Source organism: Mus caroli, unplaced genomic scaffold, assembly GCF_978045245.1.
Source record: "Mus caroli unplaced genomic scaffold, Mus_caroli_1 scaffold_18, whole genome shotgun sequence".
Lineage (NCBI taxonomy): Eukaryota > Metazoa > Chordata > Mammalia > Rodentia > Muridae > Mus > Mus caroli.
In genome coordinates this window covers 36,776,307-36,803,616 of record NW_028227273.1, presented here as the reverse complement: position 1 = coordinate 36,803,616, position 27,310 = coordinate 36,776,307, and the positions used below count along the sequence as shown (strand labels likewise).

Here is a 27,310-nt window from a genome sequence, read left to right as displayed (position 1 = left end):
GTCCCTAAGTCCACTTTTGAGATCCTGACATGGAGTTTACATATAAAGAGATGGCAAGATATATATATATATATATATATATATATATATATATATATATATATATGAGAGAGAGAGAGAGAGAGAGAGAGACATATCCCTGAGGATGGCATGGTCCTGTCTATCACTAACCTATTATCATCTGTGTTCCAATCTCTCCCAAAGAGGGTTGTAATTATTTGTCAACACTATATGAGATCTCTTCCTAGGAGACTGATTCCTCCTCTGACTGTAGCCACATGTCTGTATTTTCCTTATTCTAGCATGAAAGTCTTGTTTTAAGGCTAACAATTTATTTAAAATGTTTTTAATAATGTCAACATTTTCATTAAAAGTTTAAAATGTGTTTAAATATTACTTAAACATTACATTAGTTCATCTTTATTTCATTAAAGGTCAACTGCCTGAAGTTTCTGTTGTTTAGGTTTCTACAACTAAAAGAAAAGTTGAAAGAACTACTATGATTTAAAATAATTTTCTGAAATTTAAACAGTTGAATCAAAATGAAAATTATTGGGTCACAGTTTTTTCTGTTGTTTGTTTTGTCATGGTGTTTTGAAACAAAATCTTGCTATGTAGCCCAAACTGGGCTGAAATATTCAGTCTTAGGTTTATTTTTCTCTTCTTTTATTTTTTAATTTTGTGTGTGTGGCAGGGGGGGTGAGACAGGGTTTCTCTGTGTAGCCCTGGCTATCCTGGAACTCACTCTGTAGACCAGGTTGACCTTGAACTCAGAAATCTGCCTGCCTCTGCCTCCTAAGTGCTGGGATTAAAGGCATGTACCATCACTGCCTGGGTAGCCTCAGTTTACTAAGGTTGGTATTAAATAAACATGGTTTAAAGTGTTTTACAAACTGGTATTGGTGTTGTTTAAGTCTGCATTAAGTTCTATGCCCAACCCATAGAGTATATAAAACCTGCACAGTTTGCCATATTTATAGGGTGCTATCTGTTCATTTGATTAAGGGCATAGAGATGGAGGCAAAGGGATGAGGAGTTCAAAGACCATTCACTACATAGTGAGTAAAACTAAAACCTGAGCTTTATAATTGCCCGTTGAAAAGAAAGAGAAATAGGAAAAAGAAGGAAGAAGAAGAACAGAGAAATGACAAAAGAAAAAGAAAAGAAAGAACAGAAAGAGTAGACAATGGAGTTGGAAACAGCTTAGATTTTTACACATTTTCTCCCAGAGAGCTGAGCAAATTCCTCCTTCATTCCTACCCCTGCAGCAATAGCAGATGTGGCATTTTCATTTGAAGACATGGGTTTCAGAGAGCTAGCTTATAGAGGAGGAGTGACTGGTACCAGAGAGCCACTACCAGAGAGCCAGGAGAGAGAGAGAGAGAGAGAGAGAGAGAGAGAGAGAGAGAGAGAGAGAGAGAGAGAGAGAGAGAGAGAGAGAGAAGGCTTATGGACCTGGGCACAGATTGGTGCATCTGTCCCTGACACATCTCAGTGAGGTGAGCTGAGAGAACCCATTATCATTACCATCTATGCTTTGGATGAAAGGATAGTTCATAGTCAGAGCCAGGGAATGCCAGTGATGTGCAGTAGGAGACTGCCATTCACAGCTTCTTTATTCTCTCCTGGAAAGCATGATACCATCAGTGTAATTCATCTTTATTACACAGCAGTTTTTCCTGACGTCCTTAATTATTTTCATGTACAAACTCAGGAATAAAGAAACATTCACTAAGAACATGCACCAATACAAAGCTGGGAAAATTTACAAATAATAGCGTTCAGCTGGGTATTAAAGATCAGTGAGGCATTCCAAAATTAGCCCCTGTTGTTACCTAAATCTCCCTGGGCAGATTTTGAGAGGAAGAACAAGGAGCAGAATGTTTGCCTCTGAAAAGATTAAGGAAGCTGGTAAGGAAAATTGTCTAGCCCACCTCATTTCTCTCACATGCCTTCATCTTCTGATGTGTAGTTGCCAGGCCCATGTTTCTGACTGAAGCTGAAGGCTGAGAATCCTGTCTGAGAACTAAGTGTTTCCCAATAAATACATCTTATTTTCCCCATAACTCTGGTATTACTCTTATATGAGTTGAAATGTGTAGTCTGGACTTTAAAGCTCTAGTGATTCCCAGACAATTCCAGGCAGAGAGAAAGGTCTTCTAAGCATGTACAAATCCTAAGACGGGAACAGAAGCAAGATTTTTCGGACTGATGAGATGCTTGGTGGCTATAGAGACCCACTGCAAAGGCTGATATCCTGACTTGGATCCGTGGAATCCACACAGTGGAATGACAGAACTGACACCTATGTGCTTACTCTGACATCCCTCCACATGGGTGCTCCTCAAGGCAAATAAATAAATGTTTGATGATACTAAAAACATAGAAAGTCATTAGAAAAAAGAGCAATTTGACTACTAGGATAAAGGATAGTACACAGAGAGTGAAGTTTCAGGACTGGTGTAGCCCCTGTTGCCTGTTCTCTAGACTCAAGTTCTGATTTCCCCAAGAGCAGGTAGTTAGCAAGAAAACATGCAGTCGATAAATGACAAAGTGCTTCTCTATAGAATATATTACCCACAGGCTTTCTGAGGAATCTGACCCCAGTAGACAGAAAAAAAGCTGGGGCTAGGAGATAGTTCAGTTTGTGAATACTTGACTTGTAAGGACCTGAGTTTGATATCCAAAGACACAGGTCAGTGGGACATACACCTGTAACCTCAGTATGCCTACAATAGGTTGGGAGGCTGAGAAAAGAGAAGCACCCAGAAGTTTGTGGGCCAACTAACATGGAGTATATACCAGAACAGAAATAGTAAGAGAGACTCTACCCAACCTCATACAATGTAGGGGAGGATTAACTATATAAATTTGTCCTTAGACCACCATATATGTTCTATATCAACTGTGGGACAAGTACTCACATACACACATGCATATCAAACATATAAAACTACACAGCATAATTATGAGTGGTAATCGTAAAATCAGGATATAGAGGCATGTTCCTGCAACCTGAGCACTGAGGGGGGAATGACCACCTGATATATGAAACTTGCTATCCAGCAGATTAGCCAAACTTGTGAGAGAATCTGTCTCACAAAACCAGGCAGAAGTCAACTGAGGAATGTTATCATAGGTTGACTTCTGGCGTATTCATATATATGTGAATGCATGTGAATGTCTGTGCACTCATCTTCACATATGTCCATGCACAGAGATACAAACACAGACAGACAAGCAGACAGAAACACACACACACACACACACACACACACACACACACACAAAGTATAAAAAGGAAGTAAAGTGGTTTACTACATGTGCAGAACCGCTGGGCTTTCCCCTGAGTAATAATGAGGGAGAGAAAGAACTCTTATTACCTACAGTGTTCTCTGGAATGCAAACACATCAAGTCAATATTTACCCAGCTGACAAAAAAAAAGAATATTTGGATGTTGAACTACATTGTGCATAGTTCCAGAAAGAAGGGTGACTTTGGCACTGTTACTCAAACATAAATATTAGGTCCTAATCACTTTTACTTGAAAATATTTCTTTAAAATCATGGAATTTGGCTATGTACTACTGAACTATTGGAAACTCACAGACTCCAGGAGAAAAGAAAGCACAGTATTATCCAGTCATGTATCTGCTCATGAGCTCACTAGACTAAGGGATAACTCCAAGCACATGGCCACATACATGGCCTCAGTTAAGCTCTAGGAGATAAAAAACTGAGACAAAAAGTCATGAATATAGGTAAGTATAATAGTAGGCAGTGGTGTGTGGCAAATAAGAGGAGAGTGACAAGAATGTCTTCTATGTGTATATCAGACCTCCAAATCACCAATAAAAATTGAATTAAAAACTACAAGTCCAGATGTCTAACAGAAAGAAGTATGAAGACAAAGGGAGGCATGTCTATATACATGATTTCACGTTGCCTGGACACAGTCTTAGAAAACATAACACAAATCACTAATATTGAATAAACCAATTGTCAAATACAGGCCTAGGGTCATATGATTATGAATACATGGGATTTTCTAACCTTGTCACTACAAATATGTGATAAAGCAATGAAGAAACCACAGTTGCTCCCAATTATGAGCCCCCATAAGTTAGCACATTAGGAGAACTGCTTGGGTAAAATGCCCATACCCTTTGTAGGTGTGCTTGTTTAGAAAAGACCCCAAATGGCTTACTTATCCACATGATTGAGTTTCTGATTCTCATGACAATCTCATCAGATTTCAGCTAATGATTTTTCTCCATTGTTTTCCTTCTTCCTCCCCTAGCATGTTATTCCTGGATAGTTCTGTCCATGTCTTCTCTAGAAGCATATAGCAGCTCCCTGCTTCCCATATGTCAGCTCAGTGGATTGCATTTTCCATCCTTCTCATGCTCATTTCTCTTTCAGCTTTCCCCCTGGCAATGTAACACATTTTAAAATTTGCTCTTGTCCCCTAAGGAATGAAGCTTGTTAAAATGTTTTCATTTTCATAAACTTTATAACAATAGAATATAGTAGCTAAATAAATACCATTAAAACAATAATAGTTTAATCTTTAAAAGTAACTGATTGGGACTATGGAGCTGGCTCAGAGGCAAAGTGCTTGCTGTACTAGCCTGGAGAACAAATTCAAATCCCTAGAACCCAGCCATATAAATCTGAATGGGTGAGCATCCACGTGTAGTCCCAGTGTTCCTTAAAAGAGGTTTGTGGCAGTTAACCTTGTGAACACAGTGGTGATCAGTAAAAGAAACTCTCCTCTAACTTCAATAAGCACAACAATGTGTACATACCAATACTTAGAAAACATATGTATGTATATGTATATGTATATGTATATGTATATGTATATGTATATGTATATGTATATGTATATGTATATGTATATGTATATGTATATGTATATGCATTATATATACATATAACCCATACACACACAAAGATGTAAAAAAAGGAACAAATTGCTTGATCCAACTTAGAAGTAAAATTGGGATAAAAAACGTGGCTGAATGAACTAATACTGGTCTCCATAAGCCACATTTAATGTTGGTGCCAAAGGTCTCATACATACTGTGATACATTTTGGAAGTTGGACATCCTTTAAAACACATCATTTATTTAGGTGACATGTTCCATACCAAGAATACTTATATATACACAGTATGTCTGTACAGGACAAGGAACCATTTTGTGTTTTATGTTCTGATCTTCTTTAATCTTAGTAATCATCCTGGTGGATGAAAGATCAGAAAGCCCCAGAAGACACCTCTAATTTCCTAGGCAGGTCTTACAAATCGTCCTAATAGTCTCTAAACTTCAAAAAAGGAGAAAGTAGGGAACTTTGTCAGATCTTCAACTCAGTATACTGTTTGAAAAACCCAGTAAGACTAAAGGACACACATTAGAGAGAAATTAAAGTATAACCATGATTTTGCCCACTGTTTATACACTGGAAATCTATTCCATATTTGCAGAACTACTGACTATGATGGGAACACTTTATGGATATATCAGCAACCCAGTTTGGTAGAGTTGGGATAGCAAACATGAATCAGCAGTGGTGGCACTATCTGGCAGAGACAGTCTGGCCTTAGTGGGCATGAGTTAGCAGGAGGAACCAGGAGGAAAGCTAGGAAAAGTTCTCCTCTGTGCCTCTCTCAGGGAAGTGAAAATCAGTGAATATGCTAGACCATCAAGCACTTTATAATCAAGCGAAGCTCAGCCACTTTCACTGTCCATAGAGTCATATATATATATATATATGCATGCCAAAATCAAACATCTTGCTTTGGGATTGTATCACTTCCTCTTACTAAGTGAGATATGAGGACAGAACTCAGGTGCACATAAACACACACACACACACACACACACACACACACACACACACACACACACACCCCTAAGATGGAAGGCAGTATGTAGTTTCTGTGAGCCTCTGTTTTTTGTATCTGTGGGTGCCAGGGCTGACAGGCCAGAGTATCAGGCCACAAAGAGAGGGTCACTGTCCACTTATGTACATTACCCATTGCTGGAGTTCTCCCTACACTATCACAGATTATTTTCCCCTTGATGTACCTTAACTGAACCTCTGAAGAGCCTGACCTGTATGCTGAAATGCCTCCTATGAAAGAAACAAAGCATTGGCATCCATTGTATCTTGATGCCAAACATTCAGGTGGGTTTTGGTTGTTGTTGTTTTGTTTTGTTTTTGTTTTTTGTTTTTCCTCAAATTGTACTGGACAACTTTTTGATTTATGTTTTATTTTTGATTCTTCATAAATCCTGCTCCTAGCTCAATTCCTTCTTAATTGTCTAGAAAGCTCAATTCAAAAGAAACTTCATGAAGCCCTGTATTGTTATCACAGGAAGATGCATATCACCCTCATGACACTTATTCCAAGTGGTGATGGCATAACCTATAAGCCTTATTAAGGTGGGAAATGTTTAAGCATGACTTCCTCTGGTATTCTGGTCTTAGCCAGACCACCGAGCCTGATCTGGCATTATCCATGTATGAACCATCTGTTGAATAAATACATGAATTTATGAAGAAGCCTATTATTCTCCCAAGTATAAAAAGAAACCTTAATTTGACTTAGTGTCTTCCCTGAATTTGTAAATCAAGAAGCACAGGGACAGTCATTCCCTACACTTGCTAGTGGGATGCCTGTCATGCTTGTTTGTTTTCAGATAAATCAGATTAGAAATTGCTACAATTGTTTGGGCAAAAAACAAAAACAAAACAAAACAAAACAAAAACGAACAAAAATCACATCAGAAACTGGCTTTGAAGTCTTACCACATAAATTAGGTTGAATCAAGATCATTTTAGCTTGGATCCATTCCAGTCGGGGCCAGCCCTGCCATCTTCCTCCTGAACCATCCAAGAGCCCCAGAGGACTCTCCATGCCACAGGACCCCTAGCACACCCAGGACCTTGGGATCACAGGTTAGTGGAACACAACATCAGCTCTAAAGAATCAAGGAGGGTTTTGTGTCAGCAGGAACAGGGACAGAGGAACTCTGCCCAGCCAGAGGCTGGGATCCTGGGATTCTGGTTTGGTCCAGCCCCACCATCTTCTGCGTGAACCCGGCCGAGGGCATCGAGGGCCCCAGGGGACTCTCCATGCCACAGGGCCCCTAGCATACCCAGGACCTTGTGATCATTGGAGAGCACGTGGGCTACAGAAGCAACAGAGCTTCTTGGACAGGGTCCTGTCAGGCCTTCGTCCTCAGCCAGGAGGCAGATCTGAGACCCAGACCCCTGGGCACCTTCCTTGCCAGAGGAGGGTCAGCCTACAGGGAAGGCTATGACCCCAGGACTCAGGAGGTAGATCAGAGCTTGAGACTTCTGGATACTGTCCTGAAAGAGGATAGCTTGCCTGCACAGAGTGCTCTGACCACTGGAACTCAGGTGAGAGTTGGATTCCCAGGAGTACTGACGGAGGCTAACAGAATCACAGAAGGATCAAGTTCTAGCAGAGTCAGCTTGAACATTAACACCAGAGATTATCAGATGGCAAAAGGCAAATGTAAGAGTCTTACTAACAGTAACCAAGAACACTGGGCATCATCAGAACCCAGTACGCCCACCACAGTGAGTCCTGGATACCCCAATAAACCTGAAAAGCAAGACACAGATTTAAAATCATATCTCATAATGGTGGTAGAAGATTTTAAGAAGGGCATTAATAACTCACTTAAAGAAATACAGGAGAACACTGCTAAACAGGTAGAAGCCTTTAAAGAGGAAGCACAAAAATCCATCAAGGAATTAAAGGAGAACACTGCTAAAAAGATAGAAGCCCTTAAAGAGGAAACACAAAATCCCTCAAGGAATTACAGGAGAACACTGCTAAACAAGTAGAAGTCCTTAAAGAACTACAGGCAAACACTGCTAAACAGGTAGAAGTCCTTAAAGAAGAAACACAAAAATCCCTTAAATAATTACAGGAAAACACAACCAAACAGGGAATGGAATTGAGCAAAACCATCCAAGATCTAAAAACGGAAGTATGAACAATGAAGGAAACCCAAAGGGAGACAACTCTGGATATAGAAACCATAGGAAAGAAATCAGGAACCATAGATGTGAGCATCAACAACAGAATGCAAGAGATGGAAGAGAGAATCTCAGGTGCAGAAGATTCCATAGGGAACATGGACACAACAATCAAAGAAACTGCAAAAAGATCCTAACTCAAAACATCCAGGAAATCCAGGACACAATGAGAAGACCAAACCTATGGATAATAGGAGTAGATGAGAATGAAGATTTTTCAGTTTAAAGGGCCAGAAAATATCTTCAACAAAATTATAGAAGAAAACTTCCCAAACCTAAAGAAAGAGATGCCCATGAACATACAAGAAGCCTACAGAACTCCAAATACACTGGATCAGAAAAGAAATTCCTCCAGAGACATAATAATCAGAACAACAAATGCACTAAATAAAGACAGAATATTAAAAGCAGTAAGGGGAAAAGGTCAAGTAACATATGAAGGCAGGCCTATTAGAATTTCTCCAGACTTCTCACCAGAGACTATGAAAGCCAGAAGATCCTGGACAGATGTTATACAGACACTCAGAGAACATAAATGCCAGCCCAGTCTACTATACCCAGCAAAACTCTCAATTATCATAGATGAAGAAACCAAAGTATTCCATGACAAAACAAAATTCTCACAATATCTTTCCACGATCCAGCCCTTCAAAGGATAATGATGGGAAAACACCAACACAAAGATGGAAACCACACCCTAGAAAAAGCAAGAAAGTAATCCTTCAACAAACCTAAAAGAAGACATCCACAAGAATAGAATTCCAACTTTAACAACAAAAATAAAAGGAAGCAACAATTATGTTTCTTTAATTTCCTTAACATCAATGGACTCAATTCCCCAATAAAAAGACATAGACCAATAGACTGGCTACACAAACAGGACCCAACATTTTGCTGTTTGTAGGAAACCCACTTCAGGGACAAAGACAGATACCACCTCAGAGTAAAGAGCTGGAAAACAATTTTCCAAACAAATGGTCTGAAGAAACAAGCTGGAGTAGCCATTCTAATATCGAATAAAATTGACTTCCAACCAAGTTATCATAAAAGACCAGGAGGGGCACTTCATACTCATCAAAGATAAAATCTACCAAGGTGAACTCTCAATTCTAAATTTCTATGCTCCAAATGCAAGGACAGTCACATTTATTAAAGAAACTTTAGTAAAGCTGAAAGCTCACATTGCACCTCACACAATAATAGTGGGCGACTTCAACACTCCACTCTCACTAATGGACAGATCCTGGAAACAGAAACTAAACAGAAACACATGGACACTAACAGAAGTTATGAAACAAATGAATTTAACAGATATCTAAAGAACATTTTATCCTAAAGCAAAAGGTTGATAGAGACTTTATAGACATTTGTTATCTGGGGGTAAATACTTCCACATCGGTTCAGTCTGAAATGTTAGGGATGCTTTATTTGCAAGTAGAAGGATTTCAGATGTCATCCCTACATGACTTATTGTTTTGGCCCTCTCAATGGGGTGTCATGGTTACATGATTCAGGACAGGTAGAGCTGAGCAGGAAACTGGTTCCTCATCTGCCATTTTCAATTCTGGGATTCCCCAGGGTTTTGAACCTACTTTAACCTTACCAATTCTCCTGTCTGTTGGCATGGTCCAATTGCCCCATACCATAGCCATGTTATTATTAGCCATATTGATTGATTATTGGATTCTTTCATGCAGTGAGGCATGAACTGAGGAAGGAAGCCTAAAGTGCCTTATTTATGTGTAGCATGTCCCAAAGAAAATATCTTTTAAGATGTTAATATATAATTAAATTTCTTATGGTAGCCATAAAAAGATCCAGATGTGACTCTCTCTACAAAAAAAAAAAAATGATGTGACAGAGATGTTTGTGTTCAGTATCCAAGAATGTGGGAAGCTGTGAAAGTCTTTCAACCATCTGCTGAGAGAGAGAGAGAGAGAGAGAGAGAGAGAGAGAGAGAGAGAGAGAGCGAGAGAGAGAGAGAGAGAGAGAGAGAGAGAGAGAGAGAGAGAGAGAGAGAGAGAGAGAGAGAGAGAGAGAGAAAGCACATGTAAGACCTGTGATAAACAAGAGCACCAGAGAGGACCAATATTACATGTATTTCCTCTCCATACAAATTATTCCCTGTATTACAATTATGCTAATAAAGTACAATATAGTGAAAATACAAATATGTGGGTTTTCTCACATTTAAATATTGACCATTAGTAAGTATTCATGACTAGAATCCAGTTATACCAAAAAGTAACCCTTTTGATTTCTTCTCTAAATTTAAATCAATATTTGTCTGTATTCATTTTCTAATGGCCCACTGTTGTAGGAGCCATGGAAATGTGGAAGGTGACTGCCAATGTTTCCTTTTCATCGCATCCCAAATCTCTTGACCAGGGACACAGAGAAATAGAAGAATTATGGTTTACTTAGGAAGAAAGAGGCAGTGCTGAGAATGAGAGAGAGGGCTGGTGTGCTGGTTAAATTTTGTCAACTCTGTTATTAATCTGTCATTAATATAGCACTCTAGCATTTCTGGTATAGTTATTTTATTAGTAGTCCAGGTAGGGAAGTGTTTTTAGTCTTTTGCTATCTGCTAGCTTCTTTATAGGTTAATCATCATTGTCGTCATCATCATCATCATCATCATCATGTCCCCCTTACTCTTCTGTCACTCTATTATACATTTAATCATTTGTCCTAAAGTAGCTGGCTATTTCTATATTATTAGATACATGCTCTTGTCTGTTGGTAAAATGCAACATTTGAAAGCTACATTGGAAGACAGGATATAAACGGTTTCAAAGATGAAGCAGAAGACTCACAGACAGTCAGAAGGGAATATGGATGTTGGTTATAGAATCTGGAGTGGTCACTGGTGGTAGAGAAACCAGAACCTAAATATGCTTATGAGTCAGGTTGCCAAAGAAACACTTCCAAGAGATAGATGTCTGATTTAAAACTTCATTTGCTGTTAGGGTGCCTTCACATTCTAGTAGGAATGGAGTAACACACAAACAAGGCAGGAGATAGTTCTTTAGCAGTTAGGAACCAAGTGTTCTTTCCTGCTTGAGGTTTCCCGGTTTAGCGTAGGGCTTCTCATTCACACCCAAGTGTACCTGCAAATGTCTTGAAGGTAAGGTTATTACTTATTTTCCCCACTGCCATTTACATTTTCTTCACAGAAACAACTAAGACACACATGTACATGTGAGGGCACTCACATGTGCACGTGTGCACGCACACACATGAATAGACATATGTACTTTGCTAGAATCAGAGCCTAGGTTATAACAACCCTAACAAGGATGGCTAACATAGTTTCCACAAGAAGCTAATAAAGCATACAATTAGTAGTTAAAAGCAGAGGAAATATACACATTCAATATCACTACATTAGGAAGATGAATAAAGAAGTCCAGTATGTACCTCAAATCCATCTGTGGGATCTTTCTGGAGAGTTCTGAAAAATGTTTTGAGACACAGTTTCTCTGTGTAGTCCTGGCTGTCCTGGTACTCACTCTGTAGATCAGAGTGGCTCCAAACTCATAGAGATCTGACTGCTTCTGTCTTCTGAGTGTTGATATTAAAGGTGTGTGCCACCATACCCACTGTGGAATCTTAATAAGAAGATTAGATGAAAAATTGGACAATCACTATTCATATCTAACCTTGCCCATCATCATTGTCTGAGCTCATCTCTTTTGCAAGAAGGCTAGAAAAGTTGTCATAATCATGCAAAAAAAAAATTCAGACAGACATATTCCTTCTCTGACTGAAATCAGACTTCAGCCTTTTCTTTCACCCAGCCTGAGATTCCTGGGTGAGTTTCAGTTTGCTGGAGTTCATTGCTTAAATAGTTCAATTTCCAAAGGGGTATAATTGCTTCTTCATTCTCAACTTCCCAATAGGACAGCCGCATGCACACAACAGACCAAGGCTGAGGTTGCTTATAAGTTAGCCCATTTTAGTATGGAGTTTGGGAAGTATGATCTGCTATTTTTAAATTAAACATCCCGAATATACAAGAGGTTATAAGCAAATAAAGAAAAACAATTAGGTAACTACATCTGACATTTGAAAGTTGGAGAATCTGGCAAGCTGGGCTGACAAAGTAAGTTAGCTTTGCTGTTGATAGCTAAAAATGATAACAAGAGTCACCCCGGATCAAGCAGGAAAATAATTAAAAGTGTTGTGAATGCCCCTTTGCTATGCTTCATGACAACTTGGAACACTAAATGAATTAGATGGTGCTAAAGAACAGTGAGGAGAGACACTTTGACTCTGCTGTCTGGTTTCTATCTTACCATGCCATGTGGAACCAAAAATAATATTTAATATGTACACTTTTAATTTATGTAGCCTTGCGGAGTCTTCGACACTGTGACATGACAATTTCATCTACAGAGTTCCTGCTTGAGTACTGCTCTATTAAATTACAAAATAAAGTCTCCATGCTTTAACTATATTTAAATTTTTGTGCTGGTTCTTAGTTACAGTTACCTTGAACTGCATGTATGTTTTTATCTGGCAGAATGATATGATTGGTGTTAGTTTTAGGGGATGGAAAAAGAGAGAGGTTTGAGAGAAAGGTAGTAAGATGGGTTGTCCTTCAAGGTACAAGACTTACGAACTTCAGAGAGAGTTCAATGGTAGATTCAGAGGAGACTTTGTTCTCACCAGACGCAGCAGGCTTCCTCTTATAGGCGTTCTAAGGAGGAAGTCCTATTTTATGCTTAATGAGTAGCATGTAGTACTTTTTGTGCCCACAGTCAAGGTTTTTCTGAATTCAAAGATAGCAATTGAGGATGTGAATCAGAAAAGATCAGGTGTTTCTCCTGCAGAGTACCCATGCACCTACATTAGGCAGCCCAAAACCACATTGTAATTAGAGCACTTTTGATTGTGGGTATGGAACTCACATGCCTAAACACACATAGGCACACACACATGCACATACACTATATATACATGCATGTACACATAATTATAAATAAACATAAACACCTTAAAATAGAAGGTTTGGTGTGTTTAGTGTGCAGCAAATTCTGCCTTTTTTTTCTTTTTTGTAACCCACTCAATGGGCTATGAACAAAGGGCAAAAATTTCAGTAAAGCTGATTTTGGATTTCCAAACTTGAAACGGACATGCCACACCCCCCATTGTAAAATACTCAATCTCAGAGAGTATGATTTTATCCTTGTAAAATTATGTCTTTTGAGATCATAATAAAATAAAATTATTTCCCCTTTGCTTTTCCTGTCTCTGAACTCTACCATAGCTTCTCTTTTTTCAAATTCATATTCCCTTTAAATTTTTTGTACACACACACACACACACACACATTGACAACCTGTTCATTCTCTATAATGTTATTTGTATGTACATTTTCAAGGGTGATCATTTGGTATTGGACACCCAATTAATTGATAAGCTCCTCCTTGGGGAAGACTTTTCTCCAAGTTTCAGCATTCTCCAGTTGCCTTAACTTCTTTGTATAGAGTTGGCGCCTCTTGGGCTTTCTCCTGTCCACATTAGTATGATTATCGTTATACTCAGCTCATGTTTGAACAGTTATTTCAGTGACATTATGGGTGAAGCTTCTGCCATGTCTATCAGACATAATTTCCCAGTAAATTCCCAGCCTTCTGTCTGTTTTAACCTTTATGCCTCTTCTTCCACAATGTTCCCTGAGCCTTAGTTGTAGGAGTTGTATTGAAGATGTTATCAGTCAGAAGTAGGCTATAAAACTCTGCATTTTGATTGATATCTGTCTTTTACAAAGAGAAGTTCCATTAATGTAGCTTGAAGACTACATTTATCTCTGAGTATAACGCAAATTATATAGAATGTTTTATGCTAGCTTAGTTAAGTGGTGGTAGTAGATTCTTCTCCACAATCCATGACTTCATTAACCTTGAAGACATGATTCCCATGTTGTTGATATTATCTTAAGTCTAATTAGAGCTCTGTTAGTTACCACCAAAATATGGCTGTCTTTACTGAAGCTTTAGCGTTATCATGCCACACTGGGTTTTGTTGTGATTCACAGGTATCATTGACAGGTCTATTGGTTGACTCCTGTCTTTGAAAGATTGCATGGCACCTTAAGGTACTAAAAACTTTATTCATCAGGGGGGGACTTAACTTTTTAGTTCCAACTCAGGAGCCTCTGATCGTGTTATCAGAAGTGTCTGGTAGCTTCAACAGTAGGGCTTAGCATCTACTCAGGGGTTGTATTTTCACATCATAGAGCAGAATAAAATAACTCAACTAAGTGGTTGAAACTGGCAGCTTTCCAGGATCTTGAATGATCCACCTGGATGATAAGTGTCAAGGCATGCTGGCACAGTGTTAGCTTGCATAGGTTACCTAAAGTGAGAATATCCAGGATGAATATGGTTAGTGTTATATGCTGGATCTTGGGCTTAATAAAAAGAGAAAATAGGCTAAGCACCAGCATTCATTTGCATCTACTTCATGACTATGAAGCCACTGTGTGACCAGCTGCCTCAAGTTCTTGTCATCATGGCTACCTTACCCCATTCCATGTCTTTTCTGCCATGATGCACTATATCTTCATGAATGGTTAGCAAAACTATCCTTTCGATTCTTTGTTGTGAGGTGTTTGAACACAGCAACAAGGAAAGTACCTAATACAAACAAGCATGTATTGCAATGATTGTGCAGGTACTATCATCATTCTGTAAAGCAAAGAACAGACCTGGTATGAGTGTCAGTTACCAGTGGAGGTAACTTCCCTGATTATCATGCAGCAAGCCTAGGATACAATTTTAACTGAACTGGTTTCAAATTTCTTTTTTTATTATTTAATTTTATTTTTAATTTATTTTTTACATTCCATATTTTATTCCCTGCCCTCCTCATCCACTCTCCATCTGCTCCACATTCCACACCTCCTCTGTACCCTAACCTGTCTCTACATAGATGCTCCACCCCCACCCCACTTGACCTTTAAACACTCTGGGGCCTCCAGTCTCTTGAGGGTTAGGTGCATCATCTCTGAATGAACACAGACCCGGAAGTACTCTACTGTATATGTGGTGGGGGCCTCATATCAGCCGGTATAAGCTGTCTGTTTGGTGGTTCAGTGTTCGAGAGATCTCAGGGGTCCAGATTAATTGAGACTGATGGTCCTCCTACAGGATTGCCCTTCTCCTCAGCTTCTTTCAGCCTTCCCTAATTCAACAACAGGGGTCAGCAGCTTCTGTCCATTGTTTGGGTACAAATATCTGCATCTGACTCTTTGAGCTGCTTGTTGGGTCTTATGGAGGGCAGTCCTGATAGATCCTTTTGTGTGAGCGCTCCATAGCTTCAGTAATAGTGTCAGGTCTTGGGACCTCTCCTTGAGCTGGATCCCACTTTTGTCCTGTCATTGGACATTCTTTTCCTCAGGATCCTCTCCATTTCCATCCCTGTAATTCTTTCAGACAGGAAAAACTATGGGTCAGAGATGTGACTGTGGGATAGCAACCCCATCCCACACTTGATGCCCTGTCTTCTTGCTAAAGGTGGGCTCTATTTCTAAGTGGAGGTACCATTTTAGAACTTCAATTGCTTTGCATCTGTCCCCATCTGATCTCCCAAGCACTACTCTACAAAGCATTAAATTCTGGTTCTAGTGTGATACTGGACAAATTGTGAATATAAGCAATGATAACAACAGCAGTACAAGGAGAAAAGGACAATTACTAACACCTCTTAATTTCTACATTGAACAATGTAACTTTACTTATTTCAACAGAAAGTGCTGGCATTGTGGGCACAGTCACTCATACATTGTGATATGTTTTTTCCCTGAATGTTCTAGAAATCAAAAAAGGCAAATTGATACAAGAGATAATATGCAATTGTTTGTTTGTACATTAAGATATGATGGCATTCAAAGCAGAGGAAGGAGCAACGGTTGACAGTTACTGATTTCTGGCTAGGTATGGGATTCCCTCACACAGTCATCGCCAACTTGACATAACTAGAATCATATAAATTTGATTCTGACTTTCTTTAAGATGAAGTGTGTGTGTGTGTGTGTGTGTGTGTGTGTGTGTCCTTTAAGTGGAGGCATAAAGATGGTCTTTTACAGAATCTAGAGAGTATGTATAAAGATTTGGCCTTTTTCCTATCATGGTACACACTGCTTCTTGATGAATAACCATTTAGTCATTCACTAACTTTGGGAGTTGTTTCTAAATAGAAGAAACATCTATATAACCACAACCAATGATTCCTGAGAGAACATGCTCAGACAGCCTGATTGCTTCGTGAATAGTGAATTATTATAAATGGACCAGTGTTGCTAAAAGTTCACATGGGTCTGGTTAATTGTTTACATGAATACACAAATACCACAAATGTTGCTGAGACCTGGAGATGTTTTGTGTATCTCCTATGTGGGTCTATAGAAGTATATGTATGTGTGCCTGTGCATGTGGAGGCCAGAGGTCACCACAACCTCAAGGCAATTCATTGAGGTGGAGATTAGATTTTAGAGGCTAAACAATCTAGGTTGTGCAAATGAAGACATGATGTGTTTGGATGTAGAGTTTGTTACCTAAACCTCTAATGACTTTCAAAAAATACATTTGGCTTAAGATATACATTCTTTAATTCACAATAACTTCCTAATATGGGATCTATTTTGTGGGTCTTGAATATACAAGGGTCCATTTCACACTCACATATGCAAATATTTGTTTGTTCACCATTTTCCCTACTTTAGTCAAAACTGGTTCTTTTTGTTGTTTCATGGGGCACATGTTGGCCCCAAAGTGATTAAGTAGTCAAGGGTGACCCATACTTCTGATCATCTTGCCTCTACCTCCATGGGGGTGAGTTTACTGGTGTATAACACCATGCTTACTTTGTATGATGGTGGAGATTTATCAGGGGCTTGGTATATGCTAGGCAAGCCCTCAATCACCTGAAGTACGTCCCCAAGTAATAAAAGACCCTCTTATATTCCTCGAGGTTTAACTTTTTCCTGCTTCTTACAACCATTTCTTCCTACTAACTGCAAACATTCTCACTAAATATAAAAAGTAGTCACATCATTTTAGTAGTTGTTCTCTGTTCCTGCTTCTGTCCTTGGAATCCTTAGAGCACCTTCCATTTCTTTCTCATTTAGAGTAATTGCATTTTGCTAATTTTCCCGAGGTTTTACATTCAGTTACAGTCATAGTACATTCTTTCCTTTCTTTGCCCACCTCACTTCCATGAAAGCATTCTTTCATGGAAACTCCTCTCCCTGTTTCATGCCTTTCTTCTTCAGGATCCAGGATTAATCTCTCTTTAGCACATTCCTTACTGTAAAAATATTTTTCTATTTGTATTACATTTAATGTTATACCAGAGTTTGAAACAGATTTAATTTGGCACAGAGCTCTTCTCAAGGATAACTCCTTGTAATTAAACTCCTTGCAGTTAAAACTTGTAATTATTTTTATATCTTTACATCTGTTATATCCTAGAATATGTTGACTTTTCCTTACCCCTCTCCATAGATGCTCAGATCACCCTTAGAGATACTATTGGAATCTTGAAACATTAACAGAAAGATTCCATCTGAACAATCCTGGTATATGTGTCCCTTTAATATGGTATACCTGAATGTTGAATAATCCCCAAATTAAGGTGACTTTGGTTGGTTGTTTATACCAACTGTTATATTGCAGAATAAAAAAAAAGTCTTTTAAATGTTTGTTTTTTTTTTTTAATTATTATTATTGTTTTTCAGGGCAATGTCACCTTTTCCTGCTCAGAACCACAAACTGTCCCCATCACATTTGTCAACTTCAGGAGCAGTTATTTGCTGTTGCCTGGTACCCCCCAAATTGATGGACTGTCAGTGAGTTTCCAGTTTCGAACATGGAATGAGGATGGTCTGCTTCTGTCCACAGAACTGTCTGAAGGCTCAGGAACCCTGCTGCTCATCCTGGAGGGCGGGACTCTGAGGCTCCTGATTAAGAAATTGGCCAGACACGGAACTGAAATCTTCACAGGTAAAAATTCTGTGATTTCTTCTGTAATTAACCCTGCCTTTCTCTTCTCTCTCCTCCTTCTCCTTTTGTTCTACCCCCTTCCCTCTTCCATGTGCCTTACTGTTGTTTCTAACCATCCTCTGAGCTTCCTTTTTTCCTTTCCTGATTCATTTCCCCTCTCCTCTTCTCCTTTCCTGTGTTTATAATTGTTCACCTAAGTCAACCAAAGATAAGTTCCTTTCCAAAACATAGTAAATCATACACAAAGATAAATCTTTGGTGATAGAAATGGTCTCAGGCTTGAATATAATTTTAGCATTCAGCAGTTAAAACTTGACATTTAGGTCTGTCCTACAAAAATAGCACAGTCATATTCAAGCTCAATTTTTCTGTCATACACTAATTATGACAACTCCAGATGATCACCCTGTCATACACGGACAAAAATCCGACAGATCCATTGTGCCTTGTATTGTGAGGCAGGTTTACACAACTAGGAAAGCTTGAGCCTGTCATTTATGGGCAATACAGTGAGAGGGCTTGCTGCTGATATTTGGCAGTGGAGTTTTAGCTAGTTGGATACTTCATCAATCAAGGAGCATTTGGATATGACCCTCAAAATACTAAGGGACACACGGAAGCATATCTCACCTCATATCCTGACACCCCAGCCACTCTTCACTCAACTGGGGACAGAAGGTTACACAGACAAATTGTTAATTAAGATCACAACTCTGTAAGTAACATGACATGTCACAAATGAATATGTCAGAGAGTGGAGGTTACAGATATTTACAAGAAATTGCTGAGAAGCAGTGTATTCAAGAGGAAGCCCTTTTTTGACTTATTCATTTGTATGGTTCTTTCTTTAATTATTTATTGATCTGTAATGATATGCTCCATTATAACAATTTTACATATTCATGTAGGTAATTTTATCATGTATACCCCATTGCCTTCTTTTGTCCCTCTCAATTCTGCTGGTCCGGCTCTTCTTTTTAAATTGTCCAAACCCCATGTCGTCTTCTTAAGTTGACCAATAAATTTAATAAGAATTACTTAAAGAAACATATGTGAGGAGTTATTTACAGGACCGTGAGCAACTTACCAGTGACCATACTCCTCCCCTGCCACTGTTAACTGCCTAGAAGACCATTTCACCTCCATGATGGAATGTTGATGGGCTCAGTTTTGTATAGGTCTTTTGCAGGTTGACATGCATGCTTTACTTTTCATCTCTCAGCATCTGTGAGTACTGAATATTTTTTGATTTATTAAAGTTAGTATATTATTTGACCATCAGCTTTAATCTACTTTGTGTTATATAAGTGACTAGAGTCTAAAGTTAAGAGATGCCTGTCCCCTGATCATACAGTTTATAAAAAGGATTAATGCAGAACAAAGGGCATGGACAGTAGGAGATGAATGTGGACAATGGAGGAACTAGAAAGGTAGCGTATAGATATGACAGAGAAAAGATGTGTGCTATAAGTCAGTTCAGTGGTCTACATGGAAAGCTGAATGTACTAATGTAAATTCATAGGGATTTTGTGCAGGGATGGATGTTGCAGAATAAGACAGAGATTGTAACTTGCCTCAAGAAGGAATTAACTTGTAAGGCAAATAAGAGGTTTCATTCACTGGCTCCATAAACCTTAGGGACATGTGCATTGAAGGCATTATATAATTATTCCTTGTATTGGTCTGATGTTACATGTCTCTAGTCCCAGAACTGAGAGGCAAAAGTGGGAATATCATGAATTTGATGCTTTAGCAACAGTACAACCTCGTTTAAAAGACAAGGGCTCAAATACAGCATAATGGGGCTAGACTGAACTTGCTTTGGAAATATCAGGTCCATCCTTTGGTCCTCAGCCCCATGCAATATCCTTTTTTTTTTCTTTAAATAACTGGGTAGCTTATAACACAATGAGGCAGGTAGTAGGGTACAGAGAGTGTTGATCATGGATCCCTGCGCTTGTGATAAGAAGAAAAGCATCAGTGGTGGAGGGAGGGACTTATCAGGTAAAGAACTTATACTCAAAGCTTGAGATCCTGATTTGATCCCTAGCACTGAGCTGTAGGTGTCAGGTAAACTAATCACAACTATTGCACATTTTGAAGGAGGTAGAGGTAGAGGAGACAGAGCTGACAGAAGCAGAGGCAGAAAGAGAAAAATGAAGAGAAAGAATTGGAAGTTTAGGCAGAGGCAGGGCAGAGACAGAAAGTTGAATAGCAAGAGAAAGAGGCAGAAACAGAGGCAAATCAGCCAGTGAGATGTACACCCAATGAGAGCACCTGTCTCAAAGATTACATTGAGAAGTAGATGAGTTGGTATCTGTTGTCAACTCCTGGCTTTTATATAAACATGTACTCCCTCATATATGTATTTACATAAATAAACAGACACATATACATACAAAAAATGTGGAGGAGAAAATATTGATGAATGTGGTAATTTGTCTACTATACAAGGAGTGTTAATAGCATTTAATATGGATAAACAAATGGTGTCCAAGAAAAGATGGCTCAGGCAACAGAGTATAAAAGCAATAGGTAATTTTGCCATATTATTGGCATTTCAAGATTGTCTTATTCACTTATTTCTATATTCTCTTCTTTGTTCTTACATAATTTGAAAGTAACTTGGAATTAATAAGTAAAAGTAGATGATATGCCACTATAGAAAAACATCTGAATTGGAAAAGCATTTAGGAAACCTAAACTTAAAAGTTGAGTGGTGCCCCAGTCTATTGTGTGTGTTTAACAGAGGAGGAGACTAGTTTAGAAAGATTAAGAAATATGTCTAAGTTCCTGGAAATTATAAGTCTCATGATTTTAAGTAGGGTGTGAAAGGCAGAAAAGAAAAACCTGCAATGGGTTCATGCAGCTTTAACAATGTTGCCAGCTGGACAGTGCTTCTCCTGTTTTGTGTATGACTGATAACCTTGTCTAGCCACAGTTCACTCTGATATGCCAAAAAGGTAATGCCCTAAGCACAAATGACAACTTTTCCTTCTTCAGAGAATCATGAGTGCAAGAGACATAGTCTATTCAGTAAAGTATAAGGACCACTTTAAAAAGTGGGTATAACAATGTGTACCAGTAATCTAGGGATGAGGAAGCAAAGACAGGTTGATCACTTGGAGTCTATGGCAAGCCAGCCTAGCCAACTTAGTGAGACTAAGGACACTAATCTCAATCTATCAAGGTGGAGGGACTGGATATATGAAGACTGAACAGTTAAGAGCTATTAACTACTCTTGCAGATGACACATCTTTAAATCTGAGCACCCACATGGTGGATCACAGCCATCTTCGATGCCTTCTTCTCTGGACCTAGGATAGGCATATGGTGGACAGACATACATGCAGGGAAAAAGTTCATATATATATATATATATATATATATATATATATATATATATATGTAATTAAAAATCATGTCTTCTGCATGTGTGTACACACATGTGCATGTTCACCAATATCACAACATGCACACACACACATAGTCCATACAAAAACAAAATATAAAGTAAATTTTCTTAAATTCAAGTGGTCCTGTGGGAATGTGAATTGGTAAATTCACTTGAGAAATCTAATGGAGAAATTTTGCTGTGGTTCTCTGATGGGAGTCATGTGTAGTTACTATGCAACATAGAAAAGTCAAACACAATATACAGATGAGAAAATTGAGAATAAACACTTGTACTAATATATATATTCTCAAATATATAGTATGATTGTTCATACTATATACTATATATACTAAATATATAAATACATATATATACATATTTATACACACATATATATACATATTTATACACACACATATATATAAATATTTATACACACACATAATATATATATATGTATATATATATATATATATATATATATATAATTTGCGGAAATTGGTTTGAGTAAAATATACTTCAGAACCCTGTTTCAAAGGCTCTTGCTTGATGGTCTTTCTGGCCTGGCACACCAGGCCTTGGTGACTGGTTTCTCTTCCCTCCTGCTTTGATTGTCATCCTTGGGACATCTCTCTTTCCATTATCTTTTTATATTCTCTATGACCCATATCATTATCACCTAGGTAGATGTCTTTCAACTAGAATTTTTGCTCCACGGGCTAAAAACTCTGTCTCTTACATACTCTGTAAAACATTTCTAGACTTAGTAGAGTAACACTTCTTTTTTCCCTGACTGTCATCCTTGTCTCACCTAGAGCTGTAAGTTTGCAACTGTTTGCTCTTGTGTATGTTTTGCCTTTGATTTTGTATTAGCATATGTTAATTATAGGTAATTTATTCATTATAAAATTTTCATACATGTATAATATATTTTGATCATATTCATCCACATTTCTCTCTCTCTCTCTCTCTCTCTCTCTCTCTCTCTCTCTCTCACTCTCATATCTGCTTGCTCCCATTTCTATTGATCCCTCTTGTTCCAAACTAGTTCCTTAACTACTTTCGTTGTCTTGGCTTTTAATAAGCCAATGGTTTCCGTTAGTGTTGTTTATAGGAGCATGAGTGGGCAGCTACACATCCTGAAGTACCTTACTAGTGGCTACACTACTCAAGTATATGTCCTCTTATCCAGCAATCATTAATCGGCTGGAAACCATACTTGTTTAAGGCATCTCAAGCTGGTTTCACTGTAGAATAGGGTGTTGGTTGAACACACCTTGTGTAGGTCTCATGTGGGGGATCATAGTCCCTTGAATTTAGGGATGCAAATAGTCATGCTTTGCCCAGAATCAGCCTTGTTATCTATTGGCTGGCTTGTTAGGTTCTTTGTCTTCCTCATTGGTATTTCATGCTTTCTGTAATTGTCCCTGACTTTTAACTGTGGGTCATTCCAAAACACAAATGCATTAGATGTTAATATCTGTACCTTCCCAACCCCAAGGCTGTTTGGACTGTTCTTCTCATCAGTGTTAGTTCATATGAGTGCCTGGGTACTTAAGCTGAAGTGTTTACACATAAAACTTTAGTAGCAGTTACTAGAGCCATCTTTAAGAATGGTAAGTGCTCCACTTTTGCAGGTGAGGAATCTGATGGAAAAAAAAGGCAACTTAGCCCACAGTCGGGAAAATTGAAGGTCATCTGAATGCAGATCATGTTTAAGTTCTGTGTTATTGTGGCCTGAGCAATCAATATGACTTTTATTTTCCAGTGTTTAGTGGGTCATATACAACCAAGAATCTCCATAAATAAAAATTTTGAAAGGAAGTTACTGACCCTTCAGGACAAATTTCTAATTCAGTTTCTTCAATAAAATAGGTCAGTGTTGCAGTGCAGCTGAATGGAATTTGGAGTACAGGAAAAGAAAATGCTGCATTTGATAAGCAACCCCTTTTCCCTCTAAATACCTAGTAATTTTCTTCTGATCATGTTTTATTCATTTAGCAATGACACCAAACTGATATAATCATCTTTGAAAGTGATGAATTAGCGGTCAAGAAAGTCAGGTGACTCAGGCAATGTTTTATGATAAAATCAGGAAGAACTGTTGTAGTCCAGTGGACAGTTGAGCCAGTAAAGTTGCTCACCAGCAAGCCTGAATACACGAGCTCGATTCCTGGGATACTGGTAGTAGCTAAAGAGATTCAACTCACACATTGTCCTTTGATCTTCACATGTGGACCCAACCACACACAGAGTCAACTAAATATATTAAATTTTCTATCATTGGTATTCAATTGGTCTGTGCTGACCTCAATAGGAAACTCTCTCTACCATCCAGCTTCATCCACTTCACTAATCTGACATCAAAGTAGAAGCGACCATGTCTGAAGAATGGGTCGATGTGGGGCATGGGGAAAGCTAGTAGTATGTTGAAGAGGATATATTCAAAGCATGTTATATTCTTAAATGAAACTCTTCTTGTGTAGCTATGATTAATACTGTCACCTTGATAGGATCTAGATTCACTCACAAGCAAGCCTCCAGGATGACCCAAAAGGGATCACCAATATTAAGATTAGACCGAGGCTATCTGTAAGGGACATCCTTGTGTATGGTATTTGATATATAAAGACCCATCCTCACAAGTGTAAGCAGGGCCATTTGCTGGTCTGGATATCTGATCCTGGATGATATACTGTAGAGATAGCAAGGTGAGAAGCATTATCTTTTCATCTTTCTCTGTTTCTTGATTGTGGATATGATATAGAAGCTACTTCAAGCTCCTGCTGCCCTGACTTTCACGCCATAGTACCATTATTTTATTCATAAACTGTGAGATAAAATAAAGTAGTTATCCTCCCAGTTAAATTGATTGGGGTATGTGATCACAGCAATAGATAAAGGAACTAAGAAAGTAAATGTGTATAATTAAATAATTTCCCTGAAACATTGAAACGCAGTGGTAGAGTCATTGTATAGGATATTTGAAGTCCTGGTTTTGATCTTGTAGCTATTGGTTTAAACAAAATCTTGCAAAAGCTTTCACTAAGAGCAGGATACAAACTTTAGTAAAGTCGGAGGACTAAAATATTGTATATCCCCTCTGTCTGAGGATCCATTTGCCAGTATCATTTGGGGCAGTTTTAAGAGGTTTTATTTTGTTTTGTTTTCAGCTTTTTCCTCTGTAGCCACCTATCATCATACTAGTTAATATATAGCATTTCTTTATTTGGCATATATGTCTCATATATTTGTTTTTTCCAGGTTTTTTTCCTAAGAAAAAACCTATTGGAAATGGTTTAGGAAAACAGAGTAAGCTGTAAGGCAGAGGAGATAGATGACTTTGATAAAACAGCCTTTCCTGTTTCTCTTGCAGGCAGTGGCTTGAATGATGGCATGTGGCACTCTGTCAGCATCAGTGCCAGGAGAAATCGTGTTACTCTCACACTGGATGATGATGCTGCATCCCTGCCTCCAGACACCTCCTGGCTGCAGATATATTCTGGAAATAGCTACTACTTTGGAGGTAATTTCCCTAGCCTTTGATATTTCACACACACACATACACAAAAAGAATCAGGGAAATTACTGTACTACATGCTCTGTCAATTCACCAACCCACCCCATAGCTGTGCATGCATGCATGCATATGCATTCAAACACCAAAATCTCAGACAACTGTGCAAATGTTATCTATCTAAGACAGCAATAAGAGTACTTCTACTACTAGAGCTTGTTTACATAACTCATCAAAGGTTATCCTTGTAACCATGCCAAGCTCCTTGATTTCATGTTGGAGATGAGAAAGACACCTGGAAACTCAGAAAAGAAGCTGAGAGGCAGGAAATACCTGGCTAGGTGATTGAGGTCACCCCACTGCTATTTTACTTTGTGAGAACTTCCCATGTCTTGGAGATCATCCACACCCATGGAGGGTGAAAGGGAAATTTGTAAAGAGGAGATAAGAAATCCAAGGGACAAAGGGAGAAGCCAATGCCATTTCTGAGTCATTGCTTTTTCTAATACTTACTGAATGCTGGCAACACTTCCAATGACACAATAACGCCTACTTCTGCAGCCAGTTTTCTGCTTTATAGAAGCCATATCTAACGGAAACTTAGTCCCCAAGGTTCTCTGACATCAATCTCTTACGATATAGTCCCTGGACTCTTTTTCTAGAACACATGTAACAAAGCTAACTTTCAGAATGACTAGGAAATATAAACAAGAAAAAAAATTGTATGTTTGTTGAAGCTTAGTGGTGAAGGGTTTACTCAGCATATAAAAGGTACTAGTCTCTATGCATGACAACATTTGCATACATTCCATACATACTGGACTGTTTCCCCTACCTCCCAATTCCCTTCTACAATGTAAATAGTGGTACAACGTGGTTCAGATCTTGTAGATATGAGCTTGAGTTAGCAGTGCCCTAGCGTTGACAGTTCATTCCCATGAGGTAACTAAAAATAAGCACTGTGAAATAGCATTCACTGATGAGATAGCAAGATGGGCAAAGACACTTATCACTCAAACTAAGAATTTGAGTTTCAATCTAGGAACCGATAGTGAGAGAAGAGAATGGGCCTCACAATTCTGTCTTCTGACATCCATACTAACATGTTGGCACATGCATGCTTACACTCTTTCTGACACATGCATAATAATAAAAGCAATAACAGCAATGATACATACACTGTAGATACCCAGAACTAATCACACATTCTACACTGATCTCTACCCCAAACAATGTAGTCTCATCTCCAAATATACAACTCACCCCTTTCTTCCCAAGGAAATGTGTCATGCTTGAAACAAACATAAAAGATCTTTGCACATGTATAAAATACATATTTAGGGTCTACTTAGAAGTGAGTTGTGTGCAACAAGACCACTGAAGTTGGATTTTTGCATGAGGAAATACCATAATCCTTCACCCCAAATCACCATTACATGCCTAGCTATAGCATACACTTTTAGTTTAAAATGTGTCTATATGATAAATAATATAAATGGTGTTCACTGAAATAAAATAATCTATAAGTTGGAGAGATGGCTTAGTCATGAAACTCTTGCTGTGTTAGCATAAGGTCCTGGGTTTGGACCCCTAGAGACATGAGACAGCCAGATTCTTTAGCACATGACTGTAATTTTCATTCCACTCAGGCCAGCAAACCTGGTGTCTTCAGTGGCAAATAGAAAACCCATCTCAGACAATGTAGAAAGCCCCAACTCCTATAGTTGTCTTTTAATCCCAATGCATTGGCTATGGCACTTGCTCACCCATACTCATATACATTGTCACTCAAAGATTAATAAAATCATAATAATCTGTGGGAGATTATAGAGACAGTCAGTATATAGAGCAGATTCAAATCAATGTTCACTGCAGCCTCATAGTAAAAGCAACATAATGGGACCTACTTCTGAGCAATGGTCTCAACTCTAAGCTGTGCATACTACATTACATATATAACTTATCAGTGTGGAAAGAATAATAGTCAGGAATCTATATCCAGTCAAAATATCCCTGAATAATCATATTAAAATAATCTTTTGAAATATCACAGAATCATCATGGCTCTCCTTCCCCCAGCTGAGGTATTACTAAATTTTGTATTATTTTCCAGGGCTCTAGACTTACAACATGAATATTTATCTATGATTTGATCAGTGTTTAAACAAACCTTCCACACACAGACTAAACATTTAATGAAGATAAAAAATGAGCTTCAGCAATATAATAGTCAACTTCTATAAATTCTCTCTACAGCTTCAATTAGAAGTTGTACTACATCTCTTCATTTTATAGTGTTCCCAC

General features: G+C 38.4%; 1 protein-coding gene across 2 annotated transcripts in view; it reads left to right on the top strand.

Annotated features, from left to right (window-relative positions):
- Positions 1 to 27,310, top strand: part of LOC110312287 (contactin-associated protein like 5-3) — a 604,300-nt gene that overhangs the window by 266,124 nt on the left and 310,866 nt on the right. For both annotated transcript variants that reach the window (XM_085832770.1, XM_085832768.1), the window contains exons 8-9: positions 17,827 to 18,091; positions 24,866 to 25,015. In XM_085832770.1, coding sequence (XP_085688896.1) covers positions 17,827 to 18,091; positions 24,866 to 25,015 — 415 coding nt within the window. The remainder of the gene's footprint in view (positions 1 to 17,826; positions 18,092 to 24,865; positions 25,016 to 27,310) is intronic.